This window comes from Pteropus alecto, unplaced genomic scaffold (genome assembly GCF_000325575.1).
Source record: "Pteropus alecto unplaced genomic scaffold, ASM32557v1 scaffold20, whole genome shotgun sequence".
NCBI lineage: Eukaryota > Metazoa > Chordata > Mammalia > Chiroptera > Pteropodidae > Pteropus > Pteropus alecto.
In genome coordinates, this window is record NW_006436298.1 from 25,977,736 (window position 1) to 26,002,084 (window position 24,349).

The window sequence follows — 24,349 nt, forward strand, 5'->3', positions numbered from 1 at the left end:
ACACTTTACTTTTTTTAATATAAATTTTCAAATTCCAGTGTGTGTACTCAAATCAGATTAGCCACATGTCAAGTGCTCAATAGCCACACGTAGCTAGTGGCTACTGTATTGAATAATGCAGTAAGAGATGTATCATGAAACTAATTGGTCTTCTATTGATGAACATTCCAAAGTTTACTAATAGAAATAATGAAATAAAGAACATCCTTTTGAATATATTTTTGAGTATTTGTAGAATTGTTTCTACAGAATGAATTCGTAGCATTGAAAAATGCTGGTTCAGAGGGACAGAACACATCAAATTTTAATAGAGTAGACTCCAAAAAGACTGTATTGATTTACATTCCCATCGACAGGGTATGAGAGTGTTCATTTCCTCACAAACTCACCAATGTTGGATATTATAATTATTTCTTGAGTCTACAGCCATGCTACCCTGAATAAGCCCGATCCTGTCTGATCTCAGAAACTAAGCAGGGCCAGGCCTGGTTAGTACTTGGATGGGAGACCACCTAGGAAGACCAGGTGCTGTAGGCATAAAAAATAAAATGATAATAATAGTTATTATTATTATTTGCCAGTCTGCTTGGTGAAAATATTATTGTTTGGTAAGCAATGAGACTGAAAATAGAATTTCTTCCTCTGTAAATTGCCTGTTGAGCTTGAATCTTTCTCATAACTGAATAAACTGTCTTCATTTTCTGGGTTAATGGAGGTAAGACCAATCCTTCATTCTGTGAGTCTAGATTCTGGAGACTTCCCTCCTCTTACACAGTGGGGTACCTCACAACTTGCATCTGGGAACCTGTGGAAAAGCCCGTTCTGCAGCTTGGTGGAGGGAACGAGGCGGCCCTCAGACTGCTGGTGTCTTATATGGAAGTTGACGTTGTTTGGCCCAGATGCTGCCAACCCCAATTCTCCATTTTTGTAAAGGTTAACCAGAATACACCAGGTAGCTTTTTTTTTTTTTATGCCATTAGCATAGAAGAAGCCTGCTTATTATAAAGAAAGAAAGTCTGGAACCCAAAGTAGCTTTATCGGGATTCAATGTAAATGAGAAGAACTTAATTACTACAAAGTCAATTCCTTTTGATTACTTCTCACAGAACTTTAATTCTCAAGTGTGAATTAAGAATAATTTGAGTAAAATGAATCAGTGCAGATATAGACAAGAAATAAGGGGGAATTGAAGACTGAATCTAGGGAGGAAATGCCTCCTCAGGTGAAAAAGAAAAACGAGGAGGAATTAGAGAAGGAGGGGCAGGTGCAAGGTGCTGTTTGCTAATAGGTATGATTAGTCCTCCGTGGACTTGCTCCCACCTTTTCCAGAGAGTCATTTTCTCAACTGAGTTTCATCTGTAACTCTGACATTCTCCTCTTCTAACTATACAGCAAACTGAAATTGGGCTTAGAAATGGATAGGTTGATAGTTTTTCCTTTAGGTCGTTTATTTTAGGCCCCGTAAATCCTACTGTCAACGTGTGTGACACCTGCCGCCCCTGGGACAAAGTCGCCCATGTGGCAAGATGCAGCCTGTCGAAGCTTCTTTTTAGCAGACTGAGAGCTGAGCCTCCGTGGCTTTTCACAAATAACTGGTAAATGGGACAAAGAGATACTTTCCTTGGATTTTTATGAAGAAAATATAAAGGATGAAAACCGTGTTGTGAATAAGACTGCTCTGGGTGGAAGGCAGCATGAAGAAAACCTGTCTAAATTAAATTCATGACTTTAATGAACCCAACTATCATTTACAATTAAAGGATCTATGTTTCAGCTTTTAGGAGAATTGATATCCCCTCCCCCATTCTTTGGACTTATTTACTTTGGTGGCCTTGTGACCAACAAACATTTTTAAAATTCTAAGTAGCTACAATAAATAAATAGATATACAAAATTCCCAGATCCTTTGAGAACAGATTAACTGAAGGGTAAAATAGTTTCTACTTTTTTATTTCAATTTATTATGGTTTCAGGTTGGCATTTCAATTCTTCTGGTATTTCATTGGGTCACCTGTGTTTTCAATATTTCCCTATGAATTTTGCACCAAGTACTGCCTATTTACTTCCGGACAGCATATAACAAATCACTACATGGAAACATGAAAATATCTGGGAGATACACAATGGATTGACTCAGAATAAATAAATGTACAAAATCATTTTAAGACTGCCTCTGTCATGACTCATGGATCAGGGTGGAGATATAGTTAAGGTTTGTGAGTTGCTCAGTCACATAAGTAGGGATAAATAAATTACCCAAGCTATTGAATGGTCGGTCCAGTTTTGCTACAACTGTTTTCAATTGTTGGGTTCAAGTGTTTTCTTTTCTATTAAGGAGCATTAGCAGCCACTGATAATGAAAGCCAGGGCCCACCAGAAATAGACCAGAGGAAGTTTCCTGACTGACTTGCATAGCAGCCATTCATCAGCACTGAGGATATATGAAGTGTGGCTGCAGAGTAATGTGCGTGATTAGGCTTCTCCACACAGCAGACCTCTTACATGTAAGTGAGTGTTATCCCTTCACGCAGGTCCTCAGAGAACCTATGTACTCATTCCATCGATGTGATTGGTCTGGAAACACTTCTGGATTTTCCCATAGGAAAAAATTTTTTTGAACATCCTTAATGGCGACAAAATTTGTCCTTTGGTGAATGTGATTTAGAGAGACTACATTTCTTCTATTGTTGATTCTGTTTCTGAAGGCCTTTAAGGAGAAGTAGTTTCAAAAATGTCTTGGAAAATTGTCACATTTTCCCCATTTTGGTAACTGAACCCATATTTACCTCAGGTGTCTACTTCTCTTCCAACAGGTCTAAATTGTTTAGGTGGGCTGACTTGACAACCAGTTCCAGTGGGAGAGACATACGACTCTGGCCTGGCACAGTGATTGATTCAAATAAAACACCACTATGGCACTCGGTTCTAGAATTTGGATTTGAACTGTTGGGAAGAGAATTTCTTATCCCGCTATGATGTAGGCATAAAACTGCTGGCCACTGTCTTATTACTCCAGGGGAGAGCCTGACTAAAAATGGGTCCAATGCAAAAGAAAGCAGATTTAATAACCACTGATACACATGTACATATACATAAGTATGCATCTGTACAATAAGAGTGATTGAGTTCTGGTTTGTGCTTCTAGATCCAGATGTGCTTAGAGCAAAAACTATCCTGTGGTTCTTTTGTGTCACAAGTCAATAAACTCTCTTTGCCAGTAAGTGATCTGCTTTTCTGCTTTACAACCAAGTAAGATGTAAGTTAGTTCTCCTAACTAATCCAGTAGAACAGAGTCAGGTGTGATGAATGAATTAACTCATCAAGCAAGGAGTAAGGAAGGCACCAAGACAATAATGTTAAATTTCCACTCAAACATTCATTGAGTGAGGGCTAAGTATTAAGCCTAATAGTCAAGGTGCTGAAATAAACTAGTCAGTTCAGGATGGCAAAGTGCTTTCAGCCCACATTTTCTTCCTTTATTTATTTGGACTCAGAGGGCCATTTCCAAGGAGAAGTTTATGACAAAAATGCCTTTGGCAAAGATAGCACTCTTCAGCATTGTCAGGAAGTTATCAGTTTCCCAAGGTGACTAATTTTTTAGGACAACAGTTATTTGAGGTTCTGATTTTTATCTTTTTTTAAAAAATAGAATCCTATTTTCCCTCTGTGGTCATACCTCCTGTGGAACATGAGAACAGAAGAATTTCTACATAGGGGAGCAGGAACACGATGGTTAGCATATGATACATACATTTTTTCAGAGTTGGGAAGGACTCCTGGCTGGTGTGAGACCTTACATTGGAGTGGGAAGGGCAGTGAGAGGGGAAAAAGCTAACTCTGTCACCAGTCCTCAGTCTAGTTTTCTTAGCAGCATTGCTATCACTTCAGTTCTTTATGTCAGTATTTTTGGTCTATTCTTAGGATGAAAAGTCCAGAATGATCAATTGTGACTTTGCTCTGAAATGAGTAAGGTGAGAGTTCTCTGGTTGAAAGGTGTGTGGTCCACTTAGATAAAGAACAAATGAACTTATTGCAGGATACTTGGGCCTGTAGTTCTTACCATCCCCTTATGGACCTCATGCTTTCACCTTCTTCTTGTGCCTCAGCCTTTCTCTGCATCTGTATTGATTAGCTTCTCTTACTACCAACCAGCTTTCTCTGCTGACCCATGGTTCCTACTTCCTCTTCACTTCAGCCTGCACAAACACACTCTCATAGACACGACTCTTTCCACTTCATCTCCCTACTTGAACTGGCAAATTCCTTCCAGATTTCTTAGTTCCCATTCTTGAGAGGGACAGACTGATCAGTCCAGTTTGTAGTTTTGTGCCATATTATCAGAATCACTGGCTAGCTAAGGGGCAGCTGTGATCAGGATGGGGTGATGCCACGCGGAACCAAATGAGAACACCAAAGAAGCAGGAAACCTTCGGGAATGGGTGAGCGGAACAGCTTCCATGGCCAGCTCTTCCAAGGCCTGCTTCATGTGCCCGTGAATTTCCCCACAGGCCCTAGTGAAAACAGACCTTGCAGAGAGGCTTAATAGCTGCCATTTGTAGGTCACACAAATGTTCCTATTTCTAGTGATACTAGCTCTTAGAAACTTTCAAATGTTGTAGGAAAGGCAGAAGAAAAGTTACTTCTTCAGTAAGTCAGCAGGTAGAAGAAACCATGGTCAGAAAAAGCAACAAGTGATGGCACTGGCAAGCTAATCTATGGAGGACTACCTGGAAAACCAGTTTCAGACTGAGAAATGTGCCCCAAGGAGGTCTTTCAATACTATGCCCTAGACCTACAGCTGCCCCTTGTTCTACCCTCCTCTGCCCACCTGCAACCTAGAGCTGTATGAAGTCCCGAAGATCAATACTTTAGGTACCCTATTGCCTATATAGGCTAGTCTGGAACTTTACCACCACTTATGGCCTTGTTCCAATACAAAAATGCATCCCCAGGGTTGAACAACTAACTGACTTACAAATGAACTTGTGGAATACAATTACTACTAAATTTGAGAACTGCCTATAAATAGATAGCAATCTGGGACTTTCACTTGGGAACCAATAATCACTAGAGAATCAATAGCTCTCAGGAAGAAGCTTCTGCTTGCATTTCCCACAACCTATTTTGCTCCAAGGAAGAATGTACTAACAGGGTTTACAGTCTGGTTTAAAAGTGACTTAAGCCATGAGCTAACAGAGATTTTCACGGTTTCTTGTAAAGGGATAAAAGTAATTCCAGATATTGGGGCCAAAGTGATAAAAGAGCGGGAGCTGCTCTTTTGGGAGAGAAATGATGGCCATATCTCTTTGCCCCTTCCGTTTCTCTGTAGCTTCCAGGGGGATTATAAAGGCAACCTTCCTTCCCTTCCCACCTTTATTCCTTTCTGTGCTCGACCCCCGACAAGAGGCTGGTTATGTCAGAAAAGCCAGGGCTGTGTTGCCTAGAAAAGAATGTGTTAGGTAGTTTTAGGCCAAAAGAACTAAAATTTAAGTATGATCAGAAACACCTGGTGAAGTGGTAACTAATCCAGACCCTTCCTTGGAATTTGGTCCGCAGGTCTGGGGTGTATGCCCAGGACTTGTATTTTTAAACAAGTAGCCCCAAATGATTCTGCTACAGATAGTTCATGTATCATATTTGAGAAAGAAAGCCTGGCCCCTGGGGAAATCTGGCTTTCTTGCTAAAATAAGGTGTGTGTGTGTGTGTGTGTGTGTGTACACTTGCCCTGCTTTAATTCTGGGCTCCAGGAGAATCTCTTGCCCAAGCCAAAGAATTTGCTCCTACCTTGCTCAGAAGAGCTCAACATTTGAATTTGGGGCCATGAGCAAGTGAGTCATAGCTCCCACTAGTTAAGCCATAGATCTCTGAACCAGAACTTCCTGCGTAAGAGCAGTGGTTCTCCGCCTTATTGCATCTTGGAACTACCTGGGGAGCTTTAAAAAATACTGGTACCTGGGGCCCACCTCCAGAGAGTCTGATTTCACTGGTTTAGGTATAGTATGAATATTTAGGATTTTTTTTAAAGCTCCTCAGGTATTTCTAATGTGCAGTCAAAGTTGAGAGTTGCTGTGGGAGGGAAAATGACTCTTGTTTTTTTTGGAGCCCTGGCTAAAAACAATCTTAATATTACCTTTTTAACGTGATGGACACCACAGAAGAAATCTTGATATTTGCATTTCTTCAAGGCAAAACAAAACAAAACAAAATCAACAATATATTAAGGGTAGTATTTTAAATAGTGGTTACCTGTGAACATAGTCAAGGGTACTGAAAACAGTCTTAGTATGGCTTCTTTCATCTTTTGGCAAGAACGAAAGGCAAGGCATGATATAACAGAACTCTTTAAAGCATTTCAGAGATAAAGTCAACCACAACAATACTCATGGCTCTAAAAGCTTTCCCTAAAGAAACAGGGATATGTTGAAACTTTATGCTTTCTTTCCTTTTTTTCCTGAGCAGATTCACAGTTGATGTAGGTACAGTATTTTAAGAATATTATTGCTTTACTTATTTTTTCTTTTCTAGAAATAGGTGAATGAATTTAACAGCAAATATATCAGTGGGCTATAGCTTTTGAACAAATGGACAACTGAATTCTGATCACTCAAGGAAAAATGACTTTATTAAATCTGTGATATTCTGACACGTTCACACAAATTCAGTTTGCTTTAAAGCTTTTTTTTTTTCATAGTAATCTGGTGTATTTGGATTTTGTGAAAATTAAACATCTCCTATCTAAATACAGTACAATTCTGTATTTAAGGATGATGACATTTATCTTAGAAATAGGTTCCGTGGGGCTATGTCTGAACTAGGTTAGATCCCTAGTGAAAAGTTTAAGAGACTATAATCATGTGCTCAAAATTAAGAGTTCTAAAATGGGTGCGGGGGGTGGTGGGTGGGGGGAGTCGGTCTTGGACAGAGCAATCCATGGAATTTGTGGAGATTCACATACTCTCTGAAACTTTGTAAAATTTTAAATGTATATGCTTAGTTCTATTTTCCTAGACAAAGTCCATAGTTTTTATTAGATTCTCAAAGGGTTTATAACCACGGAAGGTTAGGACCCAGAGCTCCATATATTTAAATAGAGATTCCTTCACTCTAGCCCCCTTCAACACAGTAAGTTTTTGAGAACAAGATATAGGAAAGGAAAAATAATAATACTCAACTTTGCTCTTCAACACTGCTCTTCTCTGGGACAGAATTACAGGTGTTTATGTGATGTTTTGAGCCATTATGTCTTAGCTCAAATTGGTTTGCTATAAATGAGCATCAAAGGGACCAGCAGTGGTCAAGGTTCTGACTTCTGTTTCTTTTTTTGTAGATTTCATGCCATTCCAGGAAGAGTGGGCAGTTTTGACTAGCCAGAAAACACTGATAGTGGCCAAGGGAGAACTTCTATTTTCCATTTCCAGAATGATTGCAGTTTTCTAATTATAGGGCAAAGAGTAAATGTGATATTTTTCCTAGCTGATTCCTGTTCCTGCTTCTGATTAGATGTGTCAGCCTGAGGTGGTCCTTGACAAAGTCTGAAAATGCAGTAATGGTGGTCCTACCTTTAATTATACTCGACATGGGAAATTGTGGCTTTTTTGAAATAATAAAGAGTAATGATTTTATGAAAAAAGTTTCTTTAAATAGAAAGTTTCCTCAAATTTTATTGAAATTACAAATATTAATTCTGATTCCTTTTTGGGAATATAAGGGAATAAAGATTTCTTCTAGGTGACATTTAGCCTCATTTTGAGGAGGAATTTGATTTTTGTTAAAACTACATTTTTAAATACAATACATCTAATATTGTACAGTATTACTTTTCAAAACATTAAAGTAGGGCAGCTATGTAGCTAAATATTTCCCCTAGTATGAGAAATGTAATATGCGAAGGTGATTTTTTATTATTAAGGCTAATTCCAAAATATATAATCAGTACAAAGTAGTTTTTATGGGGATTTAAGGAGTGACAAATACTTTTGTACATATTTATATATAAGGCTAACGTATCATATTTTCATAAACTTTAATGTAATTATAATGGTTTTAGCTTTCAAGAAATTTAGTTTGCATTTACCTAAACAAGAAGAAAAAGAAATCTTATATAAAATTGAGACAATTGTTTTCTTTAATTTGAATTATTGGACTAAATGTAGAATAATCCCTTTCATGTTATAGATATGGAAATATCTATAAGTGTTTAAAATTGTCATTGCTGCCATTCTTAAATCTGAGTGAACAGGAACCATCTAAATATTAGTGTGTATTTGCTTTTGGTTTGTTAATCAGTTGTTTGACATGGGCCGTGTTCAAAGAGAGATTGATTTGAGCTGCTGGTGGCTTATGTTCTTAAACAACAACAAAAGACAGCTAAAGATTCCTTCTCACTAATGAATGAGAAACTAGTCAAATGCAAGCACTGCTAAATGCTAATGATTTTTCAAAATGTTTTAACCTTTACAATACCAGTAACTATATCTATTTGCAAATAGATATCAATGAATAAGACTGACTGACTGCAGGACTCATAAAAATTGGATATTAAATCTTCCTGAAGAATTTGAGGGTTCTATTGTAGGTGACATTTATCCCCATATGGAAGAGTGTGGATTTAAAAAAAAAAATTATTATCACAAGAGCATTTTAAGCCACATTAAATTTTTCTAGTATTTTCATACTATTACCAATTCAAGATATTTGATAATGAGATGTCCAGATAAAATTCCCATTATTGTCTGGATTATGGCTAGTAGAGTATAAGTTATCTCCTAGGTTAAAAAGCTTAAGAAGAAACGCTGACCCTTGGATATTTTCAACAACAATCTATATTGTTTATTTAATCCCAAGTATTTTTTAAAAGTTTGCTATCATGCTACTTTCCGCAGTCCTGGCTGATGTTCTTCTGAGAGATGCTACACTGATCCATTCTTTCCAACAACACACATAATCTAGCAAGGCACATGTCAACTGGGCATTAGGTTGAAGCCAGGCCTGGAAAATATTTTTCAGATCATTCTGTCTCCATCCTTTTATTCTATTGAGAGCATGATGGGAAAACTACATCGAGTGGGATATTGGATCCCGTAAGGGTCCTACTACTCTCAGATTCTATGAATGGAACGGGTGGGGAGAGTTAGTATAGCCTTCAGGTATTAATTAGCTAGATAGGTGCTAAAGCCTCCAAAGACTTCCTTTAAAGAGCTTTCTAATGTTAGAATCTGGCCTCTGCTGTTCCCAGGGATAGTTGGAACCTGGCCTTGCTAGTGATAACCACAAAGGGCCGTGAGACTGAGCTGATCATCACTGGGTGAGGAAGGGTCAGGATCGCTATAGATCTGAGTCAGGGCTAAACTCAGGATTTCTTTCTTCTCTTTGTAAAATCGTAGTTCTTGTCCTGCTTTCCTGGCTTCTTCCAACTCCCTCAGGGCCATTCGTAGCTCTTGAGAGAGAATTCCTGGAAACTCCCGTTCCTTCATAATCCAGTCCAGGGCCATGTGGCTGCGCATCTTTTCATCTAGGGAATACTGGGAATAGTAGGAGATGACTTCCTGGGAGCCAAGAAACAAAGCCCAGAGTGTCAGTGAAGAGCAACAAAGGCACCTGTGGCATTTCCAACACATCGTTTCCTTTGCCTCTGCCACCCCCATATCTATGGGAGTTTTACCTACACATGAGCCTTTCTGATGTTCACAAATTTAAGTCAAATCCCATAACATACTTCTTAAAGGATATGAAGGGTTATGCTGGTATAGCAAAGCAAAGTCACTCCAGGTTGAGTCAAAACACTAATACCAGGAAGACTCAAAAATGTTCACAAAACAGAACTCTGACCCACTAGAAAATGTGTTGTTAACATAAGAAATATGACAGTCCAAATGGCTCGCAGAAACTACAGGAAGAACTTAAAAAATTTATTATGAAATATAGGCATTATTATTGATATCATAATGGTAGCTTCATGTACATTGTCTCTTCTGCAAATAATTAAAAATTAGTCACTGTCTGTCAATTCTCATCTGAAAAATTGCCAGTACATTGTAACATCATGTGTAGGTTTGATGGAGACACTTTAAGAAGATCTTATGAAGTAGATGCATTGCTTGTTTTTATTTTCAAGAACATACGGTATTTATTTATGACCTTAACAAATTAAAAACAATCATGGACCAGTGTTTATAACCAACCCGGCATATTTCAAAGGCCTTTTATAAAATCAAAGGAAAAGAAAAAATAACCAAAGCCATTGTCAGCTACCCATTTCTTTTCCATCTTTGACATTTTGAAAGCCAGACTTTTTAAGCAAAGACCAACTAGAAACTCCTGGGGCTGCAGTGCATGGAAAACTCTTACATTCACCTTCATCTTGCTGACTAAAAGAGGCTTTGTTCCTCATTCAAATTCCTGTTAGCAAATTCTCAAAAATAAACTACCATCTTTCAAAGTCTAATAGTGGGTAAAAGAAGGATAAATATTGGAGGACAGGTGAAAACCATTACATACACAGAAGGGGGTTTGCCTTTGCCATTAAAAAAGGGGAAGGGTGCTTCTCATAGGTAGCAAAGAGATAGTGAGACCCTGTCTCTGAAAAATAAGGAAGAAAATTCCAACCTCCCAAATTGGGGTGACTGAATGTCAGCTTGCCCACCTTTATGATCACTTCTGTTGTCCTTTGGGGACTTTTGGTAGGAGTGAGAAGAATCCTCCCACTATAACTAGCTTTAGCTCCCTCAGTGAAGAGGTTCTCAAGCAGTGCATTCTCAAGTTTCTTTCCACATTGGATAGTGGAGGAGGGCACAGATTCTAAGCATAGAATATATTCAGCATTTGCCTTACAAAGTCTGTCTTCATGATCCCTCCATTTTGGCATTCAGTACAAGAATCTAAATCAGTACTCTGCCCAGCCAACATTCTTCTTAGTGTGCATATTTGGTCAGTCCCTGACTCAATTGGACGGTTATACATATTTTTTTGTGTGTGTTCTCTGCTCTTACTCAATAAATACAGTACCAAATTTAAAAAAAAAAAAATCCAAGTAAAGAAAATTTCTTCAGAAGATGACAAGCCATCTGCTCATTCCACACAACACAAACACATTCCAGATTGGAAATCTCACCTGTCGCGAACACTTTGTTTCACGAAGAGCTTTTAGGCTTCCATTCCAGTGTAAGAGTTGGAAAATGGTCATCAGCTCCTAAAAAAAAAAAAAACAACTAAATATCTGTCATTAGTCTCAAAGAAAGTGCCTCAGTGATAGCTGAGCAGGGCATAACTCTGATCTTCAACTATATCAGGGAAATAGAATATACGATATTGTCAGAAAACTTTGAGACTTTTCAAACACCAGAGTCCCAGGTTTCTGGAGCATTCTTCCTTTCCTCCTCTGCTGTAGCCATCTTTGCACACTAAATGACTATATAATTGATAAATCTTTCAACATTAAATATAGATATGCCCTAACAATTCTACACCCAAGTCGTTATCTAAATATACCAGTGTATTTCAGAATAATGTTTAGGCAATACATTGCATTATTTTTGAAACTGTCTGAGAGTGACAATATTTTAAATGTTCATATTTAAAGGAATGGTTAAATGAAAGGCAGCAGAATATGCCACACCAAAATACGAGTTTAGGACATGCCACCCCAAAATATGCCACTTTGGTATATTGATTACTTTGAGCTGGAAGCACTTGAAAAATGGCAAATGCGGGTAGAGGCTTTCTTGGAACCCCTCTTATCTGTCTGAAGACAGGTCCTCCAAAAGGAACTCAATTGTCATAAGTCCCCTCCTGGGGAATTTCATCAACCAGCAATGATTGACTCATCATAGAAGAAGAAACTGGAAATCCATACCATACCCAGGCAAACTTTGTCACAAATGATCATATTTCCCATTCATCTTCCCTTAAAATCATTTATTCTCTCCTAAGAGGCTGACATCCCTCCTCCCTTTTCCCTATTAAAATGGTATTTAATTCTGAATTCTAAGCCACCTTAGGAGTTAACTCATTCTTCTCTAGGTATCTCTCATGTATACATTAAGTATACATGTGGGTAAACTTAGGTTTTTCTCTTCTTAATCTGTCTCTTATTACAGGGATCTCAGCTAAGAACCAGAAGGGTAGAGGGAAAATTACTTTTCCTTCCCTACAATACATTTATACAACTGAATACGTTGCTGTCATAAAGAAAGGATGAGAAAGTTCTCTAGGTTCTACTATAAAGAATCTCTGTGATGTGTTGTTAAAATAAAATAAAAGCAAAGTGCACAACATGAATACCGTCTGCTACTATTTGATTTAAAAAAAAAAATAGACACTCCCTATAAATGTTTGCTTGTAAATGCCTAGAAGAGTTCTGGCAAGACACAAAAGAATTGGATAACATTAGTTGCCCCTGGAGAGAGAAAAAGAAGGCCTTGGGGACAGGAGTGGGAGGGAGACCCTCCTCTGACATTCTTTTGCACCTTCTGAGTTTTAAATCATGTGATAATTTTCCATATTAAAGAAAAATTTTTAAATTTTTAAAAATTTAGGCCCCAAATAAATATAAAACATAATGGGAAAACTATAAAAATCATAAAATACTTCTCAATTTATAAATTCAGTCAAGAAAATGCCTTAAATTATATACAATAAGGTTAAATTGATATTAAAACCCACCCATAGTTTCCACATCCAATGGTTAGGGCTGAGCATAGCCTTAAGGCTTTCTATCTGCATCACCCTCTCCCTGCCTGATATCAAGGGCCAGCTAAAGTGTATCAATATACTGAAGATTTCATTTTTCTAATGTGATTAGAATTAGCAGTCTTCCATTGAAGTTATCTGCATTTCTTTTTTTCTTTCTTTTTTTCTTTTTTGGTCAGAGAGACATTTATTGTGGATTAATAACATGAACCGCAACCATATAATTATTAGAAAATAACAATACAATTAGGGAACTTCCTGGTCATGAAACTATTTATGAAAACCTTACATTTAGACAATTGTCTTACTGCCCATTTAAAAAGATGACTTTTCTTGTCTCTACCTCTGCTTGCTCAGGAAAAAGTTTTCATTATGAAAATCAGGAGACACAAAGTTATTCTGATATTTTAGACATCTTAAAATTATTAGGTGAATTTTAAAGCTATAAGATGATCAGAAGAGAAAATAGCACTATTCTCATGTTGAAAATTCCCATTAAAAAGTAATGTTTTTCATTTTAGTTTAGGATCCAGTTTGGGATTTTGTCTATGTTCAACTACACAGTAAGCACCCCCAAGAGGCCACAGAGACCTCGGTAAAAGCAAAACCATCTGTTTCCATTAATTAAATACAACGTGGAAACCAGCTGAATTACTCTTGCCGCAAACAGAGACCCCACCATCTGCCTAGGGTCCTGGGTCCAGTGGCCAGGGACTCCACCCCTCTCATGCCTGCTCTCCGTCACATCTCCCCATCTAGATTTTTGTTCTGTCACATCACTATGTTAATTTGGAAAAGTGAGAGCGGTTTGTTCTATAACTAAATCTTGCCTAATCTGGCTCTCACCACTCTGCCTATCTAAGAAACCCAAGTGACAGAGGAGGGGAATTTTGTGCTGCCCTTCTCACCTTACCTTCAAGCCTACTCACTGAATACTTTGCAGCCATAAAAATGAATAAGAACACTCTTTATGTCCTGATACGAAACAGTCTCTTGTGTTACAGGAAGGCCAATATTTACAAATTGGATATTTACTTTCGTTTCTTAACTCTGCTTGAATTTTGTATCCTATTGTATATATCTATTAAAAAAAAATACCACTTCCACTCCTCCACCTACCCCCCCTCCCCCACCAAATCTTCATGTAAAGCTGACAACCCAGAAGCTATACTGAATTTATTCTGTGCTTCCAATAGCCCCCTTGGCATTGTCCTTACACACTTGTGGCCCAGTTTGGGAAACAGCTTACTGCTAACAGGGCTCTGAATTCCATCCTCTGACAACTGTTGCCTCAGTAACATATTCTTCCTCCAAGGACTTCTAGGCTCTCATTCTCATCTATACATAAAACCTCTTCTCCAGGTAAACACCTGTCATTCTATCCAGCAATTCCCCTAGACTTTAGAACCCACAATTCTGCGGTGAACAGAACCAGAAATCTTTCTCATGTCCCTTGGCAAACTACATCTCTCAAAAGCTTCCCCACAGAGACTTGGACTGTGTTAGCCTGACGAAGGAGGGTCATCATCCTCGCTCGCGCTGGTTTATCTAAACTTCTATTCCATCACCAAGCACTGTCTTCTATAGTAACACAATGACCTCTTCTGAGTATTATTCTTGTTCCTAAAATCCCCCAGGGAAGATGGCCTTCTTTCTGCTTTCTTCCATTATGTCCTGAGCTAGTTCTTGCTCTCCTCTGTAAAGATAGTAATCTTACCATCATCATATAAAATATATTGAAATATTTCCACATTCTTCCTGTCCCACCTCTTTAATTCCCTTCATAAGACCAAATTCACCAACTTCAGATCTTCCCAAACTGTATGAACCTTAGTCTCAACCCCAGGAAATCCACTGAGTCCATCGGAGATCCTTGCATTACTGCAGACTGGCAAGGAGAGGGCTTCTGTGGACTTCGGTAAGGATGCACTTCTTGGTTTCATCATGATTCCTTGCTGCCTGTCTTTCTAGTCTTGTTTTCTACCTGTCGAAGTCTCGTTACATTAAAGGAAGTCCGTTAAATGAGCTATCTGTCCTGCTCCTCACTGGAGTCTTTGTGCTGTGTTGTTTGTTATGTGAGTTGATCTAGAAGCCTGGGGAGTCTGGGTACACTGAAAGATAAACAAGAAGCTGGCCTATAGGTTGAGTTAGGACTACGGTGACATGAGTGAAACAAAGTCTAAGGTGAGTCATGCACATTCAGGGTTTCATTTAAAATTCTGCCCTTATTTAAAATTTTGATATTTTGTTTGTCATGAAAATTTACATATTAATTTTGAGTTTTTACAATATTGTATTATAATATTATTTATTTTGATCACTGAGTTTTTTGACAGTCCTTTCAATTTTGTACCTGAGGTGAATGCCTAATACTCCTTACCCTAGTCTGGGCCCTTCTTATGAACCTGTCTCAGAGACAAGGCCAGTTTCATGAGCTTGTCATCTGTGCAGTCACACAGGACCCCGAGCTTGATTTAATGTTCCACTGTCGAAATTCTTAGTGATTTCTTAACAAAAAGCTCTGCATTTTCATTTTGCAATGGCCCCCACAAATTATGTAGCTAGTTCTGATAGCAAGTAATTTAAAATCAAATGGAAAATCAAGCCCTGGGTTTTCTTTCTCATCAGAGAAAATTGCAGTTGCAGCTTTCATTCCACAGCTTTCTTGGTTCATTCGTTCAGTTTAAACCAATAACTGGGCTCTGTCCTCACAGTGCTTCTTGGTGTTGCCTCCTACTAGAAACAATGTTTGGCCTTTCAGCTACTTTGTAGGGAGAAAATGCACACTGCTTTTCTCTGGAACTATGTCTGGGAAAGTGGCTTGGTTCTGTGATTCATCAGAAATAAGAAAAACAAACACTGTAAATGGAGAACTTGAAAAACAGGTGGGCACCATCTCCCCACCCAAGAGAATGGATTTAAAAGGAAATCTGTTTATGAGATGAGGTTTTAAAAGGCGACCTGGAGAATTTAGCAAAGATGTAAATAAACAACTCGTCCTTAGATTGCATTAGGCTTCAGAATAAATATATTAACCAGCTTCAGTCAAAGTGCCTTGAATATGACCTTGACAAGACCCAGTGGCTAGTGCTGTCACTATCCCTCCCCCCAAACATCAAGCAGTTTTCTCTAAGGCAAGGCTACCTCAAAACAGGCTTCCCTCCCACGAAGTGAAGGTAAGCAGAAGCCTATCATGTTTCCTCTGAGCTCTGACTCCTTGAGGGCCCCCCTGGAAAGCCTGCCTGCAGTCAGGAGACACCAGTCTTGTTTTTATATGTTATAGGCACCCATAGATACAAACATACATCTATTATCCACTAGGGGTAGGTACTGAATTGCTGTCAGCTGCAAACAGACAAGATCTGTGGTCAATTCCCATTATGTGCAGAAACTAGCTGATGCATTTAATCCAGGCCACCCAAAAATGTGGTAGACCCTGGACTCCATAGGCAAACTAAAGCTGGCAAAAGGAAAAGGGATGTGCTCCAAGGCTCTCCTCCTAGACTGCCAGCATCTCTACTGGGGTGAAGGAGTTTGGATTTTTCCTGCCCTCACATCTTCCTCTTCCTTTGTCCCCCATCCTTCATCCAGCCTCCTCTATAAGAATTTATGAAGCATTTCCATAGTATGATTTAAATTATTATTTCACATATTTAAATACCTTATTACATAGACCACACAGAAAACATACAGCCCATATTAACACAATTAAAGTATTAGTAAGTACAGCCTTTCATAGTACTGAGATGGAATTTTAAGATTTTTAAAAAAATCTTGCCTTCCCCTTCTTTGGCAGACTAACCCAATTGCCTTAAAAAAATTATTCTTGATTTTCTGAAAATCGCTACTAAATCACATACAAGCTACTATGTAGTGGGGCAGGCAACATTCGTTTTATAATAAAAGAAGTATAATATTCTTTTGTCAGGGTTGAGAGGGGAGAAATCTTAAAAAATGAGGTTCTTTGGGGAAATCACTATGCTAGATGCTTTATAAACATATTATGAGAGTCCCACAAAATTCCTACACAATAGGCATTACGATTTTTATTTTATAAATGGAAACAATGAGTCTCAGAATGATTAAGTTCACAGGTGGCAAGTGGTAGAGCAGGCTTCACACACAGGTCTGTATGATTTTTAAAAGTTTGTGTTCTTCCTCTTGTGTTATGTTCCTCCTTTTATTTATTTATTTTTTATCTGTTTGACTTTAGATTGTTATGGGGGGGAAAGGACCCTTTTATAAGTTTCACCTTTTTGTTCTACAGCAAGGGCCCTGAAATGTTTAGTGCAGGGAGCTACCCTGTCCTCATCTGAAACCTTTAGTTAGATAATGTTGTCAAGGGAATTCATCCAGTAGCCTCAGGCATTATAGGTAAAGCAGTCTTTTTTCAGAAATACATATAATAACAGTTAACCTTCACTGAGCATTTACCACATGCCAGAAACTGTCCTGGACTCTTTCTGTTTTATCCCATTTAACCCTCACAATGGTGCTGTGGGGTTAAGCCACCACTATTATTCTCCCTGATTTATACACAAACGAGGAAACAGATTTAGTAGTGAGGAGAAGAGCCATGCAGAAAGGGACCGGCCCACTCCAAAGCCTGGGCCCAGAACCGCTGAGCTGATGCATGTCCCTGCCATCTCCGGAGGGAACGCTTTAAGGATACCTGGTCTCTTCCAAACCAGACAAGCAACATCAAAGTCAGTGAGACCATTGCCAATTAAAGAGAAAACTGGATGACTGAGATCTTCCTGGGACAGGGTGAAGAAAGAATATTTTTGCCTCAATCAAACAAGGGACTGAGGAGGAAAAATATTATTTTAAAAAATGGGCAGGAGGGACATATCTACCTGAGAAGTGGCTATGTCATTGAAGTCAGGAAAAGAGTTTGAAAGGTACCAAAGGAGGTATTTGAAAGTTGGTGACTTCAAGGCTCAGTTCTAACACCATTGTAAATTGTTTTGTGATGCATAGTTTTGTAAATAAAACTTTATACCTCTGATTGCTTCTTGAAATCTAACCTAAAAAAATAGAAATATTAGGGGTAAGTCTATTCATTATAACATTGCATATGGATTTCTACTAGCACTGCATGTATATAGATGTTCAACTGCATTCAAATTTAGTTTATTATATGGCTAAGATTTTATAACTAATTACTACTGAATTTTCATCTGCCGAGGCCAGTGTAGGATAACAGTTAAGAGCATGAGCTCAAAAATCAGATTGCCCAGGTCTGAACTGTGGCTCTGCCATTTGCTAGGTTATATGGCATACTTCCTTCAGTGATGACATGGGAATAATAAATACTCAGATGTTCATTGTGAGGGTTAAATTATGATAATATTTGTTAAATACTTAGCACAGTGCCAGAAGAAGTAAGCATCCAATAAACATCAGCTATTATTGTTCTTCTTATTATTGATATAATTATTTAGTTTAGAAATAGATAATATAGTTCCTCAGCTCTATTATTGCTTGTCTGCAGTGAATGAAAAAAGGGTCGTAGCCTGCTAAATGGTCACAACCAACACTTCACTGTTTAATTTGGTTTAAGGGGAAAATTTATACTGAAAAGCTGGTGGAAAATTATAGTAATAAGACAGTGGTGTTCCCTGTTTCTTAGACTTAAGTCTGTCACTTCCCTTTAAGAAAGCAAAGATTGTGCCTTGTTTGCTTGTTTATTTTAGCCTACTGAAGTGTGGCTAAGATGGAGCTATCATGCTGGATTCTAAGAGGGTTAGATTAAATGACCAAAACAAACAAACAAAAAGTAGATTTTGGGGACAGATGTTAATGATAAGAGTGTCATTCTCCTAGGCATCTGAATTGTGTAGCAAAATACACAAGTGGCAAGAAGTCAGGTACCTGAAATTCCAGCATGGTCTTCCCCATATTTGACTCCAACATGTAGTGGTAGGCTCCGATGCTGGTGCTGGGATCGTCCGCATCATCCAAAGTGCCCTAGAGAAGGAAGCAAAAAAGGAAAATATTATGGTTTTCGCTCCTCTTCTTTGGGTGGTCACAAATAAACACTGTGGTCCCACAGATGTCTTTCTATTATTGCCCTAACCCTTCCGATGTGCATTCTACAACCAAGTCAGTCTCCATTTGATTTGGGATAAAACCTTTAACCTCACCATGACTCAGAGTAAAGAGGTTTTGTGATCAATTTGAATCTGGCTTTTGATTAGAATGTTAACTGATTATATATACTCATTGAAAGAATAATTATCCCAAAGTAGAAATTCCTGTACCCTTGCACAAGGTTTTTGTTGTGGTGGCATTAATGTCAGAATAGTTGCCTTTTGAGGATGCTTTCATGTGTTATTGAAATTTTGGAATGACAACCTTGCTCTGATTCTGATGATAACCAGGCAGGATGATGTAACTGACAGGGAAAGAATTCTCCAGCTGTATGGACCATTCATATTCTGCTGCTATGATTCCTAATGGGAACTTTTCATAATATGCTGGTGTTTGGATTGGAGACACGGATCTTGGTTTATATTTTTTCACTTCTGAACCAGTTAACCTTTAGCAAACAAGGTGGATGGGTGATGGGTAGAAATGAGATTCTCCTTTAATTTGTTTAGGGAGACTGGCAGTAAAAAAGCTAACACAAGCTCTAGAATGGGACTGGGGCCTGCCCTTCAACATCCCATGGCCTTAGATTCCTGGGAAAGTTGGCAATGGCTTTGTGATACTGAACATACAACTACCAGTCAGATAGCAGCAAATTTATAGCTTTTAAATGCAATAACATTAACACACTGCTGCTGAAATATTTATGTTGGCTTTTAAATATCCCAGAGGAAATCCACCCAGAAGCCTGCAAATCTTATATATTCTTTTTCCTTAGAAATTTTCATAAAAAAATGATAAATTACATTTACACTAAGGCTCCCTCCCTGCTCCTGAGTAAATGCCATACGTAGAAACCAGGCATCATTTTCCTAAGTTCTCTTTCTCAAAGGCACTCAAAATTTATAGAATAGGAAAGCAGTTATCTTTCATCCTCAGAGCAGATATAGAACAGAGGTCCCTGACGTCTCCAAGCCAGGTCAACCACTCTCTAACCTTTCCCCTAACTCTCTTCTGCATGATAAGAACATTTATGACAGGAAAAAGAGCAAAAAGGTAACTGCTAGTGTGATAATGTCTCCTTCATTATCCGTGGCTTCTCTAGAATGACAGAACTTTTAGATTAAGGGAATCAGAGAATGAAAATGTCAGATGGGGTTTATCCATGCTAAAGGCAAGCCAGGCGTTGATGAAACCCTCCAATAATGCCAAGTTCCTGCCGTTGGAGGACCCACAGAGAGACACCTGCTACAGTGGGGACCCAAGGCTTCCTCCCCAGTTGATAGTTTGGAGATAACAAGGATCAGGAGCTATACATAATTCTTGGGGCAAATCATCTACCCCTGGACTGCCGAGAAAAATCCTATCTTAGTTTCCAAGCCAAATTTTTTGCTCTTAAAGCACTTTACATTTAAGTATGTCCATTACAAAAATTTTCAAAGCTCCCTGAAAGAAGTAATTGATATTAAGCATAATACTTATAATAGTTAACAGGTATTGGGCATATGGCTTTTCCCATATTTAAGCAGTCAGGGTTTTCTTAAAAAAAGATTGCAGCACCCACGCTAGCTGGGAAACTGGCACTTTTAATAAACACTTGAGAAAATTTTTAAGATCAGTCAAGGTTAGGAAAAAATAAGATAGCTTATCTCTAGATTAAAGCAGTATTCAATTGCATGTGTTCTCAGGCCCTAAAAGAATCAATACTCTTCAAACAGCAAACATTCAAATAAACAAATCAAGGTGGATCGGATTATCTACCTTGATTTAAAACTTGATTAATTGTGATCCAGGAAAGTTAAAGAATATTACTGAGATGAGGAATAGAGAGTCAGCTCCAATTTTGTGATTTCCAATCCAAGTGCTATTTTTGCCGAAAATTAATGATTTAATGGGTAAAAATTAAACCTGCACAATTCTTAAAGAATGTGCTCACTTTGCATCTCCCAAGATTCAAATGCCTCAGTATTCTGAGTGCAGCCAGCCCCTCCCTTCCCTGGTGGGTACTCACGCTGGTGGAAGCTACCGCTTCCTGCACACTCTCCATAATGAATTCCTTGGTGATCCTGCGAGAGGGCAGCTCATTGAAAAGGGAGTTGATTAGGGCCACTTTAGCTGCATCCCGTCTGGCCTCAGCTCTACTTAAGCAGTACTTGAGAAGGGAAGGAGAGGAGTCATTAAAGGATTTACCATCTCACCATTTTGTCCCTGCCTCAATGGGTCTCCAGGCCTTTCTATTCATACATTTACTGTCTGTATCTATTCTTTTATATCCATTGCTAATCCCCCGATGATCATGTAGATTTTCTTTCAGCTCTAGATCACATGTGAATGTCCTGGTTGTTCTTCAAATGCTTTTCGTTTTATTTCATAGTCATTGAATGTCTACTATGCACCAGAGGTTTTGCATACTCTGTTAATAAACAGTAACAAAAGTAATAATGGCTACTCTTGTGTGCTAGGTGATTACATTCATTATCAGGGCCTTCCTCAGATCCTTATTTCAGAAGAAAACAATGTAATGAAAGGAGGAAAGTGGGAGATACATTTAACACAATAATTCAAGAACACAGCTTCTGGAGTCAGAGTGCGTGGCTTCAGATGCCAGCTCTGGCACGTGCCAGCTGAAAGATCTTGGGCGTTAGTCTTTCTGTGACTCAATTCCCTCCTCTGTAAATGAGAATAATAGTAGTCCCTGTGTCACAGGTTTGAGGACAGGCTCAAACTATATTAGTTAATATAAAGCAGTGAGAATGCCTTGCACATGTAACCCTCCATGAGAATATTCTACTCCTATACTTTTGTACCTCCAGGTTAGAATGAGAGGAATGCTGTCAATATCTGTTGTTTTTGCTTTTCCAGCATTTATCCCTCACCTTCCTTCTAATAACAATTTCCTAATTTTCTTGAGGACCCTTCCATCTTGCTGTCAGTCTGTGCAGTTTGGGTGACACATGCTCCATTTGTCTTTTCTGAAGTTAGGGGCCACAGGAGGCCTATGATTAGTAACTCATAAAAAAAAAAAAAAAAAGTCATTTATCCCAAATGTAACATTGCTACCAATCCTCCTAGCCTGGCTTTCTCATGGCTCACACAGCTCTGCTCATTGTATCCTGATTCTTTTCTGTCCTCTTTTGTCTCTTTTCTTATAAACAACAACTCCTCTTATTCAAGTTCTGGCTTGGCATGGATCTCAGCAGCCCAGATAAGTAGGGATGAAGCCCTATGAGAACTACACTGTCCCTGGAGTCCACTCCTGTTGGAGGACCCCAGACTGTGATGGCATCTCTCTTCCACAGCTCCTGTGAACTCTCTAGGGTCCTAGGCTCTACTCCAGAACTCCTAGAGGGAAACAAGCCCTAGGAAGAGAAGCCCAGGCCCAGGTCCTGGTCAGCAGGGCTGCCAAAACCCCTGGCTCAGCCGCTGACTGCAAGACCTGGGCTGCCTGAACTTTGGAGCTGGACAAATGGGAGGTGAGGCTCTCTGATCTTCAAGGCTTCTACTTACCTAAAATGCATGATTCTCAGAATCAGTAGTACTTGGTGACTGAAGTGAAAGAACAGGGAAAGTACCAAAGATCCCATTTCACTGGACAGTTCCTCAGTCTCGGTGGCTTGTTAGCACCACTGGGTGGGCAAAAGCCAAATCCCTCCAGTTTTCTTTCAGCACATCCTGCCCCTACCTCACCTGCCCAGTGCTAACCATTCCTGCACGGTCCTAAGAACACTCCAAATCCATGCTCTTGTGTCCTCTGGAAGCCAATCTTGCCTCTTCATCTCCACAAACCCAGAATGAGTCTCCTGAGGTCAAGCCCCAGGCCCCTCTGATTCCCCTTCTGCAACCTCCCTCCTAGAACAGTCGTGACTGCTATTGTAATAATCCTATACTTGACTACAGCTTACTTCTTCCCGCCCCTCTCCCAACCTCCAGGTCTGGGAAAGGCCCCTTATATTCCTCTTGAGCATCCTCCAGAATGCCTGATAGTGCTCATACATGGTTAGTCCACGGACGAAGTAATGACAAGACTTCTGAAATGGTAGAAACATGATACCAAGGAGGACTGGAAATAAAATGTCAGGAGCGTAACAAAACAGAACGATTAAAAGCAGTTATTTTAACTTGCAGCACAAAGATATTTCCAATATCCCCTGCAAATAAAGAACTGAGCTAAAGGTCTAAGATGTAAGTGAAAAGTAGTTTGGGGTTTTTCTCCCTAGTGTTGAATGATGACCAAGAAGGCTTTGGGATAACTTCAGAAAGCAGCAAAGCCAGTTAAGGTTTAGACCTCTCTCAAGGTTTAGGCTACCTGTATTAAACTGGGGGAAAAAAGGGGGTGTCTGGGCAGATACGTTTGCTTTGCATTGTGGACTTGGCTTTGCATTGTGGAATATTAACCAGCTGCTTTGGACACTAAATTCTGAGTCAGCAGTATTTCACTGGGCGTGGGTGCCACCTCTTCCAGGAAGCCTTTCCTGATCACTCCCAAGGCCAAGCTGAGAGGACCACTGTCCATGAGAGGCACACTGCCATGTAATTGTTTGCTAGTGCTTTGCCCCCCAGACCCCGGGCCGTGAGCAAGCTAAGGGCAGAGTCTGTGACTCAGTCATTTTTCTGTCTCTGCACCTGCAATATGTTTTGTTGAATGAATAACTGAATGCAGCCTAGGAAATTCAAACGCAAGTCACTAATGCACCTGATAAAATGCTCAAGAAATCCTCTTAAGAGGAAAATTAAAGCTATGTACTTATTATTTTTAAAAAGTCCCATTTCAATATACCCTGTATAGTATGCCTAACCCAGTAATATAAAAATATATTAATACCTGAATTTCAGAGGGATAATTGGCCATTAAGTTCAAAATTCTGAGATTACCACTTTTGCCTGAATGTAGAATATGTTTATTATACTTCGGAAAACCAGTTTCTCATTAAAAAGCAAACAGAGTTTTTGCAAGTATTACCTGACATCTATAGGAGCAGCTCATTTTAATAGGAATTTGCTTTATAAAATCTGTAATAGAGACATTGGGGTTTTAGAATTTAGAGAATTAGATTCAGATCTAGGTACTTTTAGGAAACTTTAACTTTCTATCTAAATAATATCAATTTATATCATCTTTCACAGGGAGAGACCTAGTAAACACTACTTAGATAAAAGAAACTATCTACTTTAAATAAGACCAGCTAAGTACCAGATCAAAGGAGCCACATACATTTACAACCAAATGGCATTGCTTCTGAGATCAAAGTGCTGCCTGGCTGAGAGAACAGAAAGAGCCTTTACCCAGAAAGCATGAAAAAGAACTACGGAGACTTAAGCAATATCGAAATTTTAAAGCAGACACATGTCTTTACTTATTTTATTGTTTCAATGTACAGAATATTTGGTTAAAATAGGGGAGAAAGTATACCAATTAATAAGTACATAAAATAAAATAAATTCTGAGCCATCAAAGGGCTTTTCTTGCTATTGTTCTCCGTATTTCTGAAAGACAAGTACTTCAAAATGTTTAATATTAACCAGCTGCTTTCTTCTAAATTTTGGACCTACAAATCCAAGCCAGTAAAAGCTG

At 38.8% G+C, this 24,349-nt stretch overlaps 1 protein-coding gene and 1 pseudogene across 1 annotated transcript in view; one reads left to right on the forward strand and one right to left on the reverse strand.

The window, feature by feature from the left end:
• The first annotated feature begins 418 nt into the window (after nucleotides 1-418).
• Nucleotides 419-537, forward strand: LOC112481005 (annotated as a pseudogene).
• Nucleotides 538-8,844: 8,307 nt separating this feature from the next.
• The window catches only part of LIX1 (limb and CNS expressed 1), a 45,130-nt gene continuing 29,625 nt past the window's right edge, over nucleotides 8,845-24,349 (reverse strand). Inside the window, exons 3-6 of the mRNA XM_006913241.2 lie at nucleotides 20,789-20,929; nucleotides 18,562-18,657; nucleotides 11,111-11,188; nucleotides 8,845-9,545 (exon numbers count right to left, since the gene is read on the reverse strand). Coding sequence (XP_006913303.1) covers nucleotides 9,258-9,545; nucleotides 11,111-11,188; nucleotides 18,562-18,657; nucleotides 20,789-20,929 — 603 coding nt within the window. The 3' untranslated portion in view covers nucleotides 8,845-9,257. The remainder of the gene's footprint in view (nucleotides 9,546-11,110; nucleotides 11,189-18,561; nucleotides 18,658-20,788; nucleotides 20,930-24,349) is intronic.